The sequence below is a fragment of the Triticum aestivum genome, chromosome 7D, assembly GCF_018294505.1.
Source record: "Triticum aestivum cultivar Chinese Spring chromosome 7D, IWGSC CS RefSeq v2.1, whole genome shotgun sequence".
In the NCBI taxonomy this organism is placed as follows: domain Eukaryota; kingdom Viridiplantae; phylum Streptophyta; class Magnoliopsida; order Poales; family Poaceae; genus Triticum; species Triticum aestivum.
In genome coordinates this window covers 406,141,382-406,158,160 of record NC_057814.1, presented here as the reverse complement: position 1 = coordinate 406,158,160, position 16,779 = coordinate 406,141,382, and the positions used below count along the sequence as shown (strand labels likewise).

General features: G+C 42.2%; 1 protein-coding gene across 2 annotated transcripts; it reads right to left on the bottom strand.

The window, feature by feature from the left end:
- Positions 1 to 182: 182 nt before the first annotated feature.
- Positions 183 to 16,502, bottom strand: LOC123164600 (phospholipase SGR2). 2 transcript variants are annotated; one of them, XM_044582136.1, is made up of 22 exons: positions 16,049 to 16,500; positions 15,573 to 15,673; positions 15,073 to 15,231; positions 11,951 to 12,106; positions 11,398 to 11,469; positions 11,188 to 11,325; positions 9,918 to 9,968; positions 8,924 to 9,094; positions 8,239 to 8,388; positions 7,703 to 7,768; positions 7,099 to 7,611; positions 6,809 to 6,896; positions 6,600 to 6,712; positions 6,444 to 6,516; positions 5,766 to 5,868; positions 5,405 to 5,498; positions 5,239 to 5,301; positions 5,029 to 5,077; positions 4,843 to 4,943; positions 4,412 to 4,458; positions 4,075 to 4,320; positions 183 to 892 (listed from the first exon to the last, which is right to left on the bottom strand). In XM_044582136.1, exons 1-21 carry the CDS (start codon positions 16,293 to 16,295, stop codon positions 4,077 to 4,079), a joined length of 2,799 nt encoding a protein of 932 aa, XP_044438071.1. In that variant the 5' UTR covers positions 16,296 to 16,500; the 3' UTR covers positions 183 to 892; positions 4,075 to 4,076. The 2 variants fall into 2 exon arrangements, with proteins under 2 accessions (XP_044438071.1, XP_044438070.1); XM_044582135.1 differs by having other exon boundaries at positions 6,600 to 6,896; positions 16,049 to 16,502.
- Positions 16,503 to 16,779: the final 277 nt, after the last annotated feature.

Genomic DNA, 16,779 nt, shown 5'->3' with positions numbered 1-16,779 from the left:
TTGTAGGCGGGAGGGGAGTGACCACGTCAAACGGTCAAACCAGCCCAGGCAAATCGCGTTTGCGGTCAATTTGTGCGGCTGACCAAAAACTGTAAGCATGATAGGGACGGGACACGGCCGTCAACGTGGCACAGATTACAGCCAGCCGACTGACCGTCGTTATAACACTTACGACAATCCAGTTTCGTTCCATATCAACCAACGTTTATTATTATCGCAATCAAGCCAAGCCGTTTCTTGACCGAGTTTTCCATGACACGCGAGACAGATTATCATTCAACTGGTGCCAGGGGACAAAAGTCAAGTGTACATTGGGTTGGGTATTTCCTGGGACTTCGACAGATGGCGTTGCTGACTCCTCTGTTTGTCCTTTGATGTTTGTTTTACAGCCGGATGGAGAATTTGACATTGGGCAAAGGCTCTTTACTCTCTACACATGAGGTGAGAATGCACATCTGCTCGCTCTTGTCCCGGCGCAATCGCCATCCGACGTGCTCCTCTGAATGCACCTCTGTTTTTCCACCTGGTGTTCAATCTCAAATCTAATCGCTCTTTTTTACACTCTCTCTCCCTTTTATATCTGTATATGTATGTACAAAATTACTGCTAGAGATACAGGTAAACAAGTTATACACAGCATGTGCCGGGCCATAATTCTATGTGCAACATCCATTCACCCGCAAGTGTGCTCTGACTCTGATCTGTGGTGCCAAAGTGACAAGGATGCACACCAGCAATGTATCCCCCTTTTTCCCCAAACTGTGCAATGCGTCCCTCTATGCCAGGTGCTTTTATGTACATCACGCTTCTGCTAGGGGTTTTTCTTCTGGCGGAACACTTCTGCTAGGTGAAAATCGTAAGACGATATCACGTCGCAACATACAGTGGTCACCTGAACAGAAAATCAAACATTGTGAGTCAGTCAAGTCTTCGTTGAAAGCAAGCCAAACCACGTCCCCAGCATACTTACTGCCCTAATGATCATATGGGGTAACATACTGGATGCAAACAATCAACTAGGAGTTATAGTTAAAAAGTTGGCAATCACTAGAAAATTTACAGGGGATAAATACAGCAAAATGAAACCCTACGAATGGGTTTTCTCGGGGTTCGACAAAACATATGCGCCCATCATGAGGAAGATGTTTTCCAGTACATACCCTTTTTTTTAAATGGAGGCAAAAGCTTTGCCTCATCCATTAAATAAGAGAGGATAGAGTTTGTTACAAGTAACCCGAATACACGACATGAGATTACTCTCGCAAAATAATGGACCCTAATTTGTTTGCACCGGCGATGATCCAAAGGTTGGCCTCGGTCTCGATGGAGGCAAGCAATATAGTCGGCGGTGCGCTCTTGTGCTTGAAGACTCTTGCGTTTCGCTCGTTCCACATAGTCCACGAAACAAGCATGGTGAGAGACGCCTTTGCTTGGTGGTTTGGCGTGTCATTGTCGCAAGTACTTGCCCACCAAGCCTCAACCGAGTCGAACAAGGGCCAGCCGGTGGTGTCAAGTCCGAGAATGTGGTATTTGTCAATGATCAAAGACCAAAGCCTTCGAGTGAAGTGGCATTTGTAGAAGAGATGAGTCCCACATTCTTGTACTCTCTTGCAGAGAGGGCAAAGATCACAGTTGGGCCACCCACGCTTCGCCTCTATCGGCGGTCCAAATTCTATCTTGTAGAGCCAATCAAGCAAAGAACTTGACTTTTAGAGGAGCCCAAGCCTTCTAAACCATTTTATCCATGGGTGAGAGAACCATCCCTAAGAATTGCGCCTTGTATGCGGATGCGCCGGGTAGAGCCCACTAGCCGTATGCTTCCATAGGATGTCGTCCTCGGTGAGCTCATCGAGTTGGACCTCATGCAAAAGCGCCCAAAGGGTGAAGAACTGTGTGATGTGCTCCGCGGAGACGTTGGCGGGATGTTTGATCTTGAGAATCCACGCGTTGTGTTTGAGGGCCTCCTGAACCTTCCAATTCTTTCTCTTAGACGCTTCATGAATGAGCGGGGCAATGTCTTTTGGCTTGCGTCCAAGGAGCCAAGGTGAATCCCAAAAGGGGGTCTTCGCACCGTTACCAACAATGATAGTGGTGGATGCATAGAAGAAATTCAGGTCCTAGTCACATGGGTTCCCCATCCCCACCCACATCTTGGTGGGCTCCTTCCATTCATACCACGACCATCGCAACCAGAGGGCACGCGTAAACTTGTTGGTGTTGAGAACCCCAAGTCCCCCATATTGAAGTGGCTGGCAAACAATCTCCCAATTCACCTTGCATTTTGCACCCGTCGTCTTGTCCGGACCGGACCAAAGGAAAGCTCTCTCAAGCTTGTTTACATTGAGAAGGATGGTTGGCGGGATGACCAGCTGTGTGGCGGAGTAGACCACCTAGGAGGTGATCACGGACTTGATAAGAGTCGTCCGTCGGATGGTGGTGATGTTTTGGCCCTCATAAGTTGTTAGCTTGCTCGCAACCTTGTCTATTAAAAACTGAAGATCCACCAACTATACTTGCCAAAATAAGAGAGGGAGACCAAAGTATCGCAGAGGGAAGTGAGTCCTAGTTGCCGGCAACCTTTGGGTTAGGCGATGCAAATCGAGATGGTTGCAACAGATGGGCACAAAAAAGCTCTTTTGGAAATTGGTGCACAGCCCCGTGACCTCACCGAAGCCCCTCAAAATGCTTGCAAGGTTATCGACGTCTCTTTTGATAGGAGCCAAGAAGACGGCTGTGTCATCCGCATAGAGAGAGGTCCTCATCATGGCTCCCCTTCCCCTAATTTTATGGAGGAGCTCTTTTCTCGTAGCAACCTCAAGAATTCTTTGGAGTGAATCAATAGCGATGAGGAGCTCAGGAGGACCGCTATCCAATCCATAAATTTGCTTACGAATCCTCGCCATTGGAGGAGGTCGAGCAAATACTCCCGCTTCACGGTGTCGAGGGCCTTGCGGATGTCAAGCTTGAAGAGGGAAGGGGTCTTGCTCTTGTGAAGGCGCCGAGCGAGATTGCAAACATACAAGAAGTTGTCGTGGATGCTTCTTTTAATGAAAGCGCTTTGGGCGCTGGAAACGAGCCTTGTCATGTGGGGGCCAGGCCTTAAGGAGAGCACCTTCGCAATAATTTTCACGATCGCGTGGATGAGGCTGGTGGGCCTATAGTCGGTGATTCCCTCCGCCCCTTCCTTTTTAGGCAAGAGCGCCACGTTTGCGGAATTGAGCCACTGGAGGTTTGAAGTGTGAAGGGAGTCAAAATGACTAATGACCCTCATGAGGTCGGCCTTGCAATGTTCCAACACCTCTTGAAAAATAGGCCTGTGAAGCCATCCGGCCCCGGGGCCTTGTCACTTGGCATGTCGCTGGTCGCTTCAAGGACCTCACTCTCGGTCATCGGGAAGTCAAGGCCATGGAGGTCGAGCGGTTCCAAATTTAGCTCATCCCAATTGCAAACTTTGCGGCTTTTGGGGCCTCTCTTCATGACATTGGAAAAATGATCCTGGATTAATTTCTCTTTGGCTTCGTGCTCGGTGACCCACCCATGCTCGTTCTTGATTCAGTGGATATGGTTTTTTCTCCTTGCATTAACTCGACGGCGGAAGAATTTAGTACTCGCGTCCTCCTCCCTAAGGTTGCAAATTCTTGCACATTGCTTCTTGCGAGATCTTTCAAGCACAGCCAAGGCAATGACTCTTCTCTTGAGCCTAGCCCGTAGCTGACGCTCGTCGGCAGAAAGGAGCCTATCCTCTTGGGCAATGTCGAGGCGGAGAATCACCAACAGGGCGGCTAGGTGTGACTTACTGAACTACTGAAACTTCTCATCCAACTATTCATGATGAACTTTATAGACTGCTGGTGCCGCTAACCATTAACCAACCTACACATGTAGCATGCTAGAAGATACTCCCTCCATTCACTATTATAAGATGTTCTAACTTTTTTCTGAATCGCATGTACATAGACGCATTTTAGTGTGTTTGTTCACTCATTTCAATTCGTATGTAGTCATATTGAAATATCAAAAACATCTTATAATAGTGAACTGAGGGAGTAGATGAAAAGTAACATGTCAACATACCATCAAGAGGCTTCACAGTTTGCATCATCCTCCCCCTTTCTCGAATAAGTTTTCACCTTCCTGGAGAATTCCTTAACTGAGGAGTGGTCTGAAAATGTCAGGGGAGTGTCTTCAGCAATTGGATCCCTCACATAGAACAGTCTAATGGGTGCACTTCCAGTTCCATCAGTTGGAGGTTCTTCAGGTATATCACGGTACAAATGTTTGATAATGAAGAGAGCAGTATCATGATCCCGCCAGTAGTTGCTACAGGAATCAATCCAGAGGCTTGTTAAACATGTGAAATAGACATGGGGAAAAACAAATGGAAACCAACAGAACCGATGAGTGAGCTCACGTATGAGATCCCAGAGCGGATAAATATGGATGTTGAAATGTTTTCTCCTGCAATTAGATTATTATAAGATTGTAAGCTCTGAAATATTTGCACTCACTGCAAATGCAATCAAGAAAGGCAAACTAGTCCAGCCAAAATGGAGAAGGGGAGGGTAAGCATGTCAAGTTGACAGGAGGGGACTAGGGACCCGGCCAGTTATTAGCTTGCCAGTGGGTACATGTTGTCCACCACCCGAAAGTCCTGAGCTGCCTTTTGAAAACGCTAGATGAGAATTGAGAACACATGCAGGTGTGCGCCGAGCTACAACATGGCTTATGCTAAAGCAACTGCACAATACCATTTACGTGCATAGTGGAGCACGTTCATTTTAATGACTAAAGTAAGCAACAGTACACCAATACAAAGAGTAGAAATGGCAAGAGCTTAATAACCTGAAGCACATGATCAACTCGACCATCCGGTGAACCAGTCAGCCTTTCCATCATCATGGAACCATATGATCTCTCCTCCTCCTTGGTGCTCTCATCGTCCTCTAAATAATAACAATTGATCAGAACACTGCTTGTTTCTCGCTCAGATTGTGTATAAAAGCTAATAAAAACTGATGTATCAATTACCTTCCGTGTCATTTTTGCTCAGTGATAACAAGGCAGCTACCGCTTTGACCTAAACAGAACAAACAAACCAACTCATCAGGTAAGAGCCATGCGCTTCTCTATCATTCACATGTATCAAAGGTTAATACATCAAACCCCACCCAGATTCACATAATTGTTTAAAACTTTATGCACTAAATCCATATAAGCGTATCGGAACAAAAGGCAAACCTTCAATGACTTGAATTGACGGGCAATAGCCTGAGAACGTGCAGCAACGTCTTCTGTGAACTCCTGTAACATATCAAACCAAATTAGTTATATAAGAGAGAAATCAGCCTCAAGTTAGAAACAGACATGCTCCTTTGTGAGTTCGGTTAAATGACATAAAACCCACCTGCACTCCAACATGTATCCTCTTTCCGCCTCTATGGTAGGGTATAACAACAGGGCGCTTGTTCACATAATCTTCACATACAAGTGGTTCAACTCTGCAACAAAAGCCGACCTAGACTTATGTGCCATGTTCCCCACTTTGCAACAGATTAAGTGCATTCTATTCCAGTAAAATAAAGGAACATATCTAAAAAGTGGCAAAGCTCTTAGTCCCTTCAGGGATATTCAGCAAAAGTGGTGAAGCTTATGTAACATGTTAATTCATACCAGATTGGCGTTATTTAGTTCCATTATGGTATTGCATCTTTGGCCAGCTCTCTAAACAGAAGGTTAAAACGATAATATGCAAGGAAGCTACAAACCTGTATGCTACAGGATCGAAAGGATGAAAAACATTGAACATCTGCCTGCAGCATGGCATCTCTTCAACAACGTTCTTGTCTTGCCAATAATCTTGTCCCCTGCCTTTAAAAAAGAAGCTACGAATTTCAGAAATAAGATAGCAGATCATCAACTGCCAATTGCCAGGGGCAATGAGAAATCATAAGGTGGGTTAAGGTTCCCCATAGACCTTTCCAAAATGAAAAGTCATCAAGACACTAGTGATACGGCAGGAAGATAGATGCATAGAGGAAGCTATGCTAATAATGACTTTATAGTCATGAAGACACCATCCATGTTAATACAGCAGAGGGACACAACAATGCATCTATACAAAAGGTCATAATTTCATTTCATTCAGAAGGAAAGCGCTCTGGAGGCATTGGGGGGGGAGACACTGAAGAGAAAGTGTTGTGGAGCCCTGCATTTAGTTTTACAGCCTTCACTGGCCCTTGGTCTATGCTATCCTAAACACAGCACAGATGATTTTTTTTTCTAGTTTTGTAATATAAGATAAATACTCATTTTATAAATAAATGGTGATAAATGTGATATAATTTAATTCTAAATATATGAAGAGTACTAAGGAAAACTATATAAACCACAAAATAGTGTCAACACTGCTGTGGCAAAGCATATTTTAGTCAAATGCTACATACCAACACCAATACGAACATTCCGCAGCGACAGGAAGACTCCCAAAGGGGATCCAACAGCAAAGAATGTGTCAACCTGAGTATCAAAAAATGATGTGATGATGGTATAAACATGTCAAAAAATAAAAGCATCAGTGAACAATAACAACGATAGTTTACCTTAAAATTTAGTTTAGTGTATCTAATACGTGGTCTGTAGGACTGACTTGTGCTACCTTGCCCTATGTTAAGTTTGTCTGATACTAGGCTCACTGTATCATTAGCATCTTTATCTGGCAATAATATACATAAATATCTGATTAAACCTTCACAAATACAAGCATATACAGTCTCCAAAGAAATTTCATGGAACAAAAGCAACGTGTTACCTTGATGAGACTGAACACTACTGATGCTTTGAATCACTGAATCACTCTGTCGCTCAAGTTCCGCTAGTTTAGCTTTAAGATGGCTCACCTGCAGTCAACATAGAAATCTAGGCATCAACACGATATGCAAATTAAATTCGCACAGTTGGTGCTCCAAGATAACACCCTAAATTTTGGGTTCTAAAACAAGTTCTTCAGTTTTGATCATATATTTGTGAGCCTTCTTATGCGATTACATAGATCCTAGATGATAAGCACATAAAATTTAGCCAAATTCAATAGATCCACACCTCTTCTTCTAGTGATGAGATTAATCTGTCTTTGTCAGGGACCTCATGGAGTTCCTTGGCGGATCTTGAAATGCACTCATCAGCATCTTTTGTGCTTACAGCTGGAGTAACTCCTTCAGTATATGTCATTTGATGATTCTCAACCTGATTTTCGACTTCAGTTTGCACCCCATCAACTGGAATAGGTGATTCAAGTGCATCATCATTGTTTGGCACATTTTCAAGCACACATGGCAGAACAGTCTTGTCTGTAAGTGAATGATCAGTTCTGGTGCTCTCTTCATCCACACGATTTACATTATCTACACATGAATGCCCTGAAGTGGAAGAAGTATCATGCTCTTTTACACCAGAGTCATGATCAATTGTGTTGGGTCCTTTTCCTACTTGGCCTTCATCAGACGAAACTTCCATCTTAAAATAATCTGTTGGAAATGGGGCGGAAAGGGATTCTTGGTGGCAAAGTATATCATACGTTAGAACACTTCCCAACGAATGGCCATATAATGATACCTGCCAAAAAAACAAGACAAGCAGTTGTTTAACCAACAGAAAAGAAGTGCAATCAGAATAAGAATTGTAGTGCAAGCTATAAACAGCAAACCTTTCCACTGTAACCAGGATTTCTCTTCAGAAACTTCATATACAGTTGGTTCAACTGACCCGAGACCTGTTATAAATTTGAATTGTTACTTATTATCGTTACTTAAAAAGACTCGGTGAACAGGGTGATGGTTCGCCCCTTTCCACCTAAAAATGCAGCAAAAAAAAACACGGCCATGACTTTTTTTCCCAAACTATCATGACACGCAAGTTTTTAACAAAAAAGAACTGATCTGACCCATATACTACATGTCACAAATTAGCTGTTGGTTTATATCTGAATTTTCCTTGAAAAGCGACCGGGCTTTTGTTTCATAATTCCGTCACTTTGCTTTCTCCTCAACCCAACATATGACATGAGCTTTGTGTGGGTTCCATGTTCTAATGTAGAAATTTTTGAAGCAGAATATAAGAATCAAAATATACTCGAAGGCCAATGTTTGAAACTAGGAACTACTAAAAATATGTTCTATTACTAAAAAGAAATCAAGGAAACAATGGGAAATAACCAGAAATAGTGACGATAAAGCAAAATACCGAGTCAATTATATGCTGGCAGTAGATAGGACTCATGTAATATAGAACATCATGAACGGTGGCGCCTAACGCTACACGAAGACCTTTAACTCCATCCAAAGTGATCTTCTCGACTGTGTTTTCACCACCGAGCTTCAAACTCTTCCTCCACTGCAATAATAATCATTGATAGTAAACATAAAAGTCGCCAGTGAAAACATAGATGAAACAGGATTTCATATCAGGATAGAACAGAAAGGGCAGCATGCTGCTCTGCAAGTGCAATATACTTAGTTACACACATAAGCTACAGTTGTTGTGACTAACTAAATAATTATATCTGCCTGAAAATAATAAATAATGTATACAAATGATCAATACCAATCTGCTATATAAATTAATGAAACATAGAAGTCACAATTCAAAAGTAACATGATGCACATGTTTAAGTTTCAGTGGATGATGAAGCTGTTTAAAATGAGATTGTATGTTAACTCAGCAAGCATGAACCAGGATACAAGCTTCCTTTATCAGAGCATGGTTAATAGTAGAGCCAGCTGCTGGCTATCTCTAGTAGCCATGCTATATATAGCCAGGTCAACTGTTTTGTCATTTGCAACAAGGCAATCAATGATGAATAACAATGCTAGAGATTTCCACAGATCAGAAGTAGTGACTTTGAATTCCGAAAATATATAAATCTTACCTGACAGGGAATAAATAGGACCCTCTGTGTACTTCTTTGATAAGGAGTTAAGTATCTATCTGCTAGGTTAGCGGTCACACGGCGGAAATCGACTACATCATCAACAAGATTAGCTTTCTCCAATCTCTGTCCGATACCATGAACCATGAATACCAAATGACCAACTGGAACCTATTAAGAGATAATAACATACATCAGCAACTAAAATTAGCCTTCAACAGAAGACTTTTTGAAGTTCATGGGAAATTCCTTAAACATGCATGTAAGGGGAAACATGGAAGGCTTATATCTTCCATGAATATGGCAATCACAGATGTAAGGTGGATGGCTAAGGTTAAGCAATTTGGAACTATGGGATAAATACTACTACCTCCGTCCCAAGATAACTGACGTGGTTTTAGTTCAAATTTTAACTGAAACCACGTCAAGTACATTCATGAACAATTATGTACAGGTGCACTCTATGTCACTTAGCATATAATGCTCACATCCTTTTATGGTATATGTTTGGTTTGCGGAACCATCTCATACTCAGATGGATTGGGCCATCATGGGGCCAACCCATAATTTTAGCGATTCGACTACATTTCTAGTCTTTCTAACACCCATAATTTAGTGATTCGACCTCATTTCTCATTTCTCTAAGAGAATGAGTGCTCGTGAGGGGTGGTATGGTGATGAACTGATTCATTCCTTACCTCGAGCAAGCAAAGACATGAGGAGCATTCCTCGAACCAAACACCCCGTTGGTATCTTACATGCTAGCCATATGTCTAAATATTATTATAAAATACGGAGTATATAAGAAAATCTCTGATGACATGAAGGGTGTTGATAGATGCAGAATGGAATTCAGATGAGCCAGATATTGCAGTGGAGCATAATACTATAAACTATTTTTCTGCAATAAGTGTGTATATATAATCCTTTGGTTGGGAGATAATATCATAAAGGCTACTGTGATAAGAGAACAGATGTCTGAAACAATAAATACCTGAGAGCAGTAATCATCTGTTTCCTCTTCTTTCTGTTGACGCAACTCATCCTGGCAGAGAATCAGATAACAATTATACACAATGCAGACACTGAGGCAGATTCGCATAAATAAGAAGATAGCTCAAAGATTACAAAGAGAACCCCCGAAAAAGGTGTCAGGTTCTCATTCAGTCATTCTAGATTTGTACTAGCAGGTGACCGGTGCTGATACGAAATCTCAAACTGAGCAAGAACAGTACGATTGCACTGCAAAATTAGCGCAAAAAGACTAGGCTCCTTTTTTGCTGCAAAAACTGATGCAACAATATGACTAGTGAGTGACAAGACCACAACCTTCAGCTATGCAGTCCATAGTATGTCTGTCCACAGTTCATCTTAAGAGCAAATAAGATGCAACTTTAGCTAGTTTATCAAAATCCTCATAAGCCTCTACGGCCAAAGTGTAAACCGCATAGAAGCCAACATCCTGGGCTGATAAACTGAACTAGATAATATCCCATGCGTTGTTACGGAAATTTATGACGATAAATTGTCGATTATAAAATTAGGATATATGATAATAACACCCCTCCACATTCTTGCCATGTGAACGGTAGCAGACTTAACAATAAATGGATAGTACTGCACTTTATAGTGCCTTGTGACCTTCTGTTTCAGTCAAATTATTTGTTGCTGAAAAAATAAAAATTGATGATGTGGACGACTTGCGTGTGGTTGATTATGTGGAGGGCTTGCATGTGCTTGAAAATGGGATCATCTACTTAGAATAATATAGATGAGCAATAAACACTAAGATTTAACAAGACAGAAATTAGTCCAAAAAGAATTGGTTCCTTTTTTGCCGCAAGAACTGATGCAACATCACAGCTAGTGAGTGATGAAATCAGGATCTTCAGCTCTGCAGTCTATAGTATGTCTATCAAACCTCATATAGTCCTTAGCCATCTCAAGAGGTGCTAAATCAAATTACATTTCAATAGTCAACACGATAAATAAAATACAACTTCAACTAATTTGCCAATCCTTCTTGATGTTGGATCATACGACTCTACAGCCAAAGTGTAAAACACATCGTGGACAATATTTTGTTCTCACAAACCAAATGGGCAATAAGCATCAATATTTGCCAAGACAGGATATAAACAGTTCAGGTATCTCATCATTTCAGGCGATAAAAAAAATTGACTTCTCTAAGCCATTCATAAAGTGAGGTCAGGAGCACTTGATATACATACATAACATTAGAACACTTTAACATGGTTGCTCACCTGGGTAGGATTTGCAGATCCAGAAGAAGAGAAACCACGCCTTAATTTGATTGTGTTGCTGCCTAGTTTAGGACCTGTATCAAAGACAAGCCAAGCTTCCCAAGTATCATCCTCTCCTGTAAAAAGAGCATGCAATCCCTGCACAAAATATACTTCAGCCTTCATCCAACTCTTTCTCAGTTCAGAAGAGATTATTGGAAAATTACATACCGGTGTACTTCCTTGGAGATCGACCCGCGCAGCAAACAGGCCTGAAGGTTGAAATTTACGACGATGCCAGACCTATTTTGACAATGATAGGGTGTTCAACTGTTTTCTGAACCAGGGAAGGGAGTACGGATATTGAAAACCCAAACACTGTACCATGACAACTTTTATTTGACAGAAATGGTATATCCACCCCCTCTCATGGCACACATATAGTTAAATAACATTGTTTGCCATCATTAACATGATACCCACTGTTCAGAATTAAGCTCACAACCCACTGAACTAATTTGCACTATCTAGTGAAACAGGTTTGGGTTTTTTTTTCCTACAGGAGTGATGGCCAAGTATTATTCTCGATGACTAGTGAAGCAAGTTTGGTATATACACTAGTACATTATCTAGTCGAAACTATAAGAGTACTATCCAGAACAGTGAAGACAACGTATTGATCCCGAATATCACAATTTACCAGATAATGTTGCTAAAGAATAAAGACACGGCAGATTTACGTGATAATGTTGCTAAAGAGTAAACACACGGCACATTTTCATACCTGGTACTTATATGCTAACTCAAGTTGTTCAGAAACATCTTCACGCAAGGGAATCCAATCGAGACCTCCTTTTCGAGCAAACCAGTGGCCCCTCAAAACACGTCTATTCTCACCATTCCAATATACAGGGAAGCAATGACGTCTCATCAAATCAACCTGCAGTATAATTATTGACCGGGTAGGAGTAATAAGTAACACTAGTATGGTTGAAAACTAGAATATATAAAAGATTTAAGATGGCTATAAGGTAGGGCGACTCCTAATGCGTTCCCAGTGCTGGGCGGGAGCTCTTTCCCTAGCGACACATGTCCCCGGTTTTCATCTGGTTTACTGCTGGTTTTTCTCCAGTGTTTGCTACCTGTTTTTATGGGTGTTGGTTTGGTTGGTTCACCGTCGTCCAATCACCGTTTTGACTCAGCATCAAAAGGAATCCACCGCTTAGGCTGAACCTTGTTCCTCTTTCTTCTACGTACTCTCAAAGACCTCTTCCGTTTATTCTTCCTCATCTCTAATCTCTCCCCTTTCTTCCTCCGCCGCCGCTCCCTATCTTCCTTCACGCCACCCACCACCCCGCCGCCGTAAGCCGCCGCCGAGGCCCCATCTCCCCTCCTGGCGCCGGTCCTCCATCTCCCCTCCATGGAGCCGAGGTGGAGGCGCCGGTCACCCATCTCCCCTTCTAGCATGGTAAATTGAACCATTTTCTTTGGGAGTCTTGTCTCGAACTTCAGACAATATCTTATAAACGCAATAGAAACACTATTTTCAGTTAAAATTGTTATTGCATTTACACTGTTCTGGAAAATCTTATAATAGTACTGGCAAAACATTGTTCCAGTTTAATGTACAAGTTCACAACCACTATTGTTACATGATGTAGGCCATTAGCTCATAAGTAGAAAAGGATTGTACGTTGGTGCTACTTACAAAGTGTAGTATAAACTGTCGTTGTATCGCGGTTGGGGTTCAATTGATCCCAACTTTAACTGTTGCTAAGTTTTACGATGAACTCCACTGTACAATATACAAGTTTCTCTGAGAGTTTATCCCAGAAAAAAATTGTTGGATTGATAAGGAGAGAATTTTCAAATAGAAGGGAGAACCTCCTTACAAAACTGTTGTTGACCTAGCATTTTGAAAGCCTACTTGAATTCTATGTCAGATGTTACTAATGTGGATATGCTGCCGACTTCCAGTTCAGAAACTAAGCAAGTGCAATGGTAAGTAATATGTTTCCCTTCATAAGTTGAATATAGTTCACAGTTGCTTGAATGTACTATCTTATAATTCAATAAGACAACTATGCCCAGTTTTATGATTCTACAAGTTCTACCTATAATTCAATACAACAACATATATCCTCAACTAACTAATTCCTGTACACTTTTATGTTGTATAAGAATAAGATAATGTGATTTCACCCTGATTAAATTTACTGGTGTGATTAGCCAAGTTGGTATTGTTACCAATTAATAGTGTCTGATTTTTTTTCCTTTTGTAATCATCCTGTCTTTAACTTTGTGTGCCACTAGCATATCGTTCCATGGCTAAGATGCTAACATACTAAGTTTCTTCCAACAACCCAGCTTTACAGAAATTAGGTCGTCAAACTAAGCAATTTCAGTTTGGTAACCCTACTTGATGTTCTACCAATTCTTGATAAATTTGATAACCTCTGCTGCAGCGCATCCCATAATGTGTTTTAGGTTGGGGTCATCACCGACTATTTAGGCCAGACTGTTACAACAAAGGGGAATTTCAGTTTGGTAACCCTACTTGATGTTCTACCAATTCTTGATAAATTTGATAACCTCTGCTGCAGCGCATCCCATAATGTGTTTTAGGTTGGGGTCATCACCGACTATTTAGGCCAGACTGTTACAACAAAGGGGCACTAAGTTCTTTTTCTTATGAATAGTGCATAGCGAAGAAATCGAGAATTGTTACAAGTCCTAACACCTAATTCAAATCTGTGTACTGAAGGACACTTATAATTGATTATATGGTAATGATTCCCCTTAAAATATATTCTTGAATATGCTATTAATATATTTGTTTCTTTTCTGCCACCTTAGTTCAGCGAAACATGAATAATGCTATATGTTATATGGACATCGTTTTACTTTAACCTTGCAAATTCAACGTCCATTTCTATACAGACAAAAATCTACTGCTACTTTTTCTTGGCAGATGATTGACCACCTTGCACTGAAGCAGTATAGTTCCTTAAAGTTAGTTTACGAGGTCTTCTCATTTATCAATCTCTTAGTATTTCTCTGTCTTCATTTTCAAATGTTCTAGGTTTCTCTTTTAGAAGTACACATGTTCTGAATGGCAAAACTAAAGCATTCAAGCATAGTTTGACAGCCGACTAATTAGGTTGTGGGGTAGCTGTGCTCATTTAGCTTTTTTTGGCCTTACTTATTTGGTAGAGATGAGAAACCCACTGATTTGTAACTGATTGTTGTGCATTTCTAAGTGGATATCCATCCTCCAACATTATATGTTACCTTCCATCTTGAAAGATATTCATTCAAGTAGATGGCATTCTCTGTGGTACTGCTTTTCTTATGATGATCGTGCTGCAGATTTCCTAGGCTAATAGTAAGATACTTTGATTCTGAACTTGCAACGATTATAAAGTTAACTTCTCGCGGAGACATACGCGTTGAATTTCTGTTAATGATGCATCAGATTTTGATAGCTAGACAGTAGACAGAAGTTGGAAATGTCAAATAATAAACAACTGATTCCAGATTCTGATTATGTTTTCATGGTCTGCTAATGTGTAACGAAAAATTCTGGAATCTGTCAAAAAGACTTCTTCGCAACCAGCTCAACCTCAATACACTGCCACCCTTCTCTTACTTTACAAAAGAACACGCGCGGGATCAACCAAGGGCACGGCGTGCCGCCGCGCCTTCTGTCTGCTAGTATTGTTATATGGCTGTAATATGGTATTGCTTTTTTACTTTCAAGTATGTTAGCTAATGATTTTTTTTGTCATAACTGCGTACACTGAGTAGAATGTAATATGGATGATAGATCCATAACTGTTTTGCAAACGAAGAAGAGAGCCTGGTAGCGTATGAGTAGTGACGGATATACTAGATAAAAATACCAACCTCATATAGTCCACCTTTCACAGGAACCCCAACCCGCTCCTCCTCCACCTTATACAAATATTCAGAGTCTGACATATCAGCTTTAACCAAGGAACCTGTTGGCCCTTCACTGCATTCCGCATACTCCCTCCACCAGTACCCAAGTAGTGATTCCTCTCTCTACAAACCAGTAAGACAATGATGATATAACAAATATGAAGATTATAACCCCCTTTACATTATAAAGGGGATACAGACTAAAAAATAAACCAAGTCAAAGAAAATAAACTAGCACAGCCCAAACCTATAATAACACACTGGAGATCCCTTGTGCTGCCAATGTTATTGCTTCCAAGTGAACTGTATTTTCAAAGCTGTAGCATTGCACCTAGCTATAGCTAAGTCACTACAGCTTATGTGATCTTGCGTTTATTGCAGCTAGCTATAGCTAAGTTACTACAGCTTATGTGATCTTGCGAATAAACGTTCAGCGGTAAATAATCGGCATTTAAAGTAGTGACCTCTAAGAAAGACGCCTCCAACGCCAAACAGTCCCTCATGCTGAACCTGAAATAGTCTCCTTTCCCAACTATCTCCGTCCGCGGAACTGAAGAAGAGAGCACTGCATCAACAGCCAACCACACAAGACCATCAAGGGTCAGTTCAGTAACAGGTTTAACTTACACATCGTTAATTCAGCAGTTCACTTCACACGTTGACTGGCCGCTGCACGGATCATAAATTACGAGCCCAATTGGCAGATTTAGGGGACCGCACAAACGTGCGTTTTGGCATTACATCAAGCCATTCGTTAAGAGTCAAATGAAAAACCGGTTCACATGAAACCTACGACCCAATTAGCGTCAGGTGATCATGGGATCAGCGAAGCAGGGCACCGATGATGTGTACGACGCATCAGATTAATTAGCAGGCCTACTGGTACATGAAACTGGATCGCCTGGAGTAAGCAGGCGGGGAGGGAGGGAGGAGGGCGCACCTCTGTCTCCGAGGGGGAGCTTGCAGAAGTACCAGCGGACGTCCTCGCCGTCGGAGGGGCTCTTGGTGCGAGCGAGGTACTTGCGGCGGGCGGCGCAGTTCTCGATCGCGTCCTCGAGCCTAGCGATGTTGGACGGCGTGTTCCGCAGCAAGTCCGGCGAGGCGCCCTCCGGGTGGGGCGCGTGGCTCGTGGACGCGTCGTCCCCCGGGGAGGTGTTCCGCGCCCAGCTCTCGTCCGGCCTCGCCATGTGCGCCGCTTCGAATTCGGGGGCGCCGGCGACGGAAGGGGGCGAGGAGGCGGCGGTGGCGGTGGAACGGGAGTGAGACGGCGAGGTGGGTCTCCTCGCTCGCCGTGGGTCGGAAGGAAAGAAGGAACGGGGCGGATCCGGATGGTTCCTCCCGGTCTGACTCACACCCCCAGCTCAACCGCCGGTCGTGTGCTCGTGACACGGAAGCGGCGGACCAGTGGTTCTGTCTTCTGTGGTTGCACCGCACCAGTTTACGTTATTTTTCCTTTTAACACCCTGTTTTTGACAATAGAAGGCCCACGAAGGACCCAACACTTTGGAAATCCAATTCTACTCCGATGAATAATATTTGAGAATGCCGGCAGATGTGGGGGTTTCAAAGAATGGAGCATTCAAGTATTTGAAAGAAAGGTTATGGCATAAAATACAAGGATGGATGGCAAAGGTGTTGTCTTCTGCCGGCAAAGAGGTATTGGTGAAATCA

Bases quoted from the DNA above. Each gene is read 5' to 3' on its own strand.
- LOC123164600 (XM_044582135.1), bottom strand. From the start codon at position 16,295: ATGGCGAGGCCGGACGAGAGCTGGGCGCGGAACACCTCCCCGGGGGAC. The intron at 8,389-8,923 runs GTAAGATTTATA...TTATTATTGCAG, and splicing joins TCCTATTTATTCCCTGTCAG to TGGAGGAAGAGTTTGAAGCT. The intron at 7,612-7,702 runs GTTTGCTGTTTA...TTTTTTTGGCAG, and splicing joins ATCCTGGTTACAGTGGAAAG to GTATCATTATATGGCCATTC.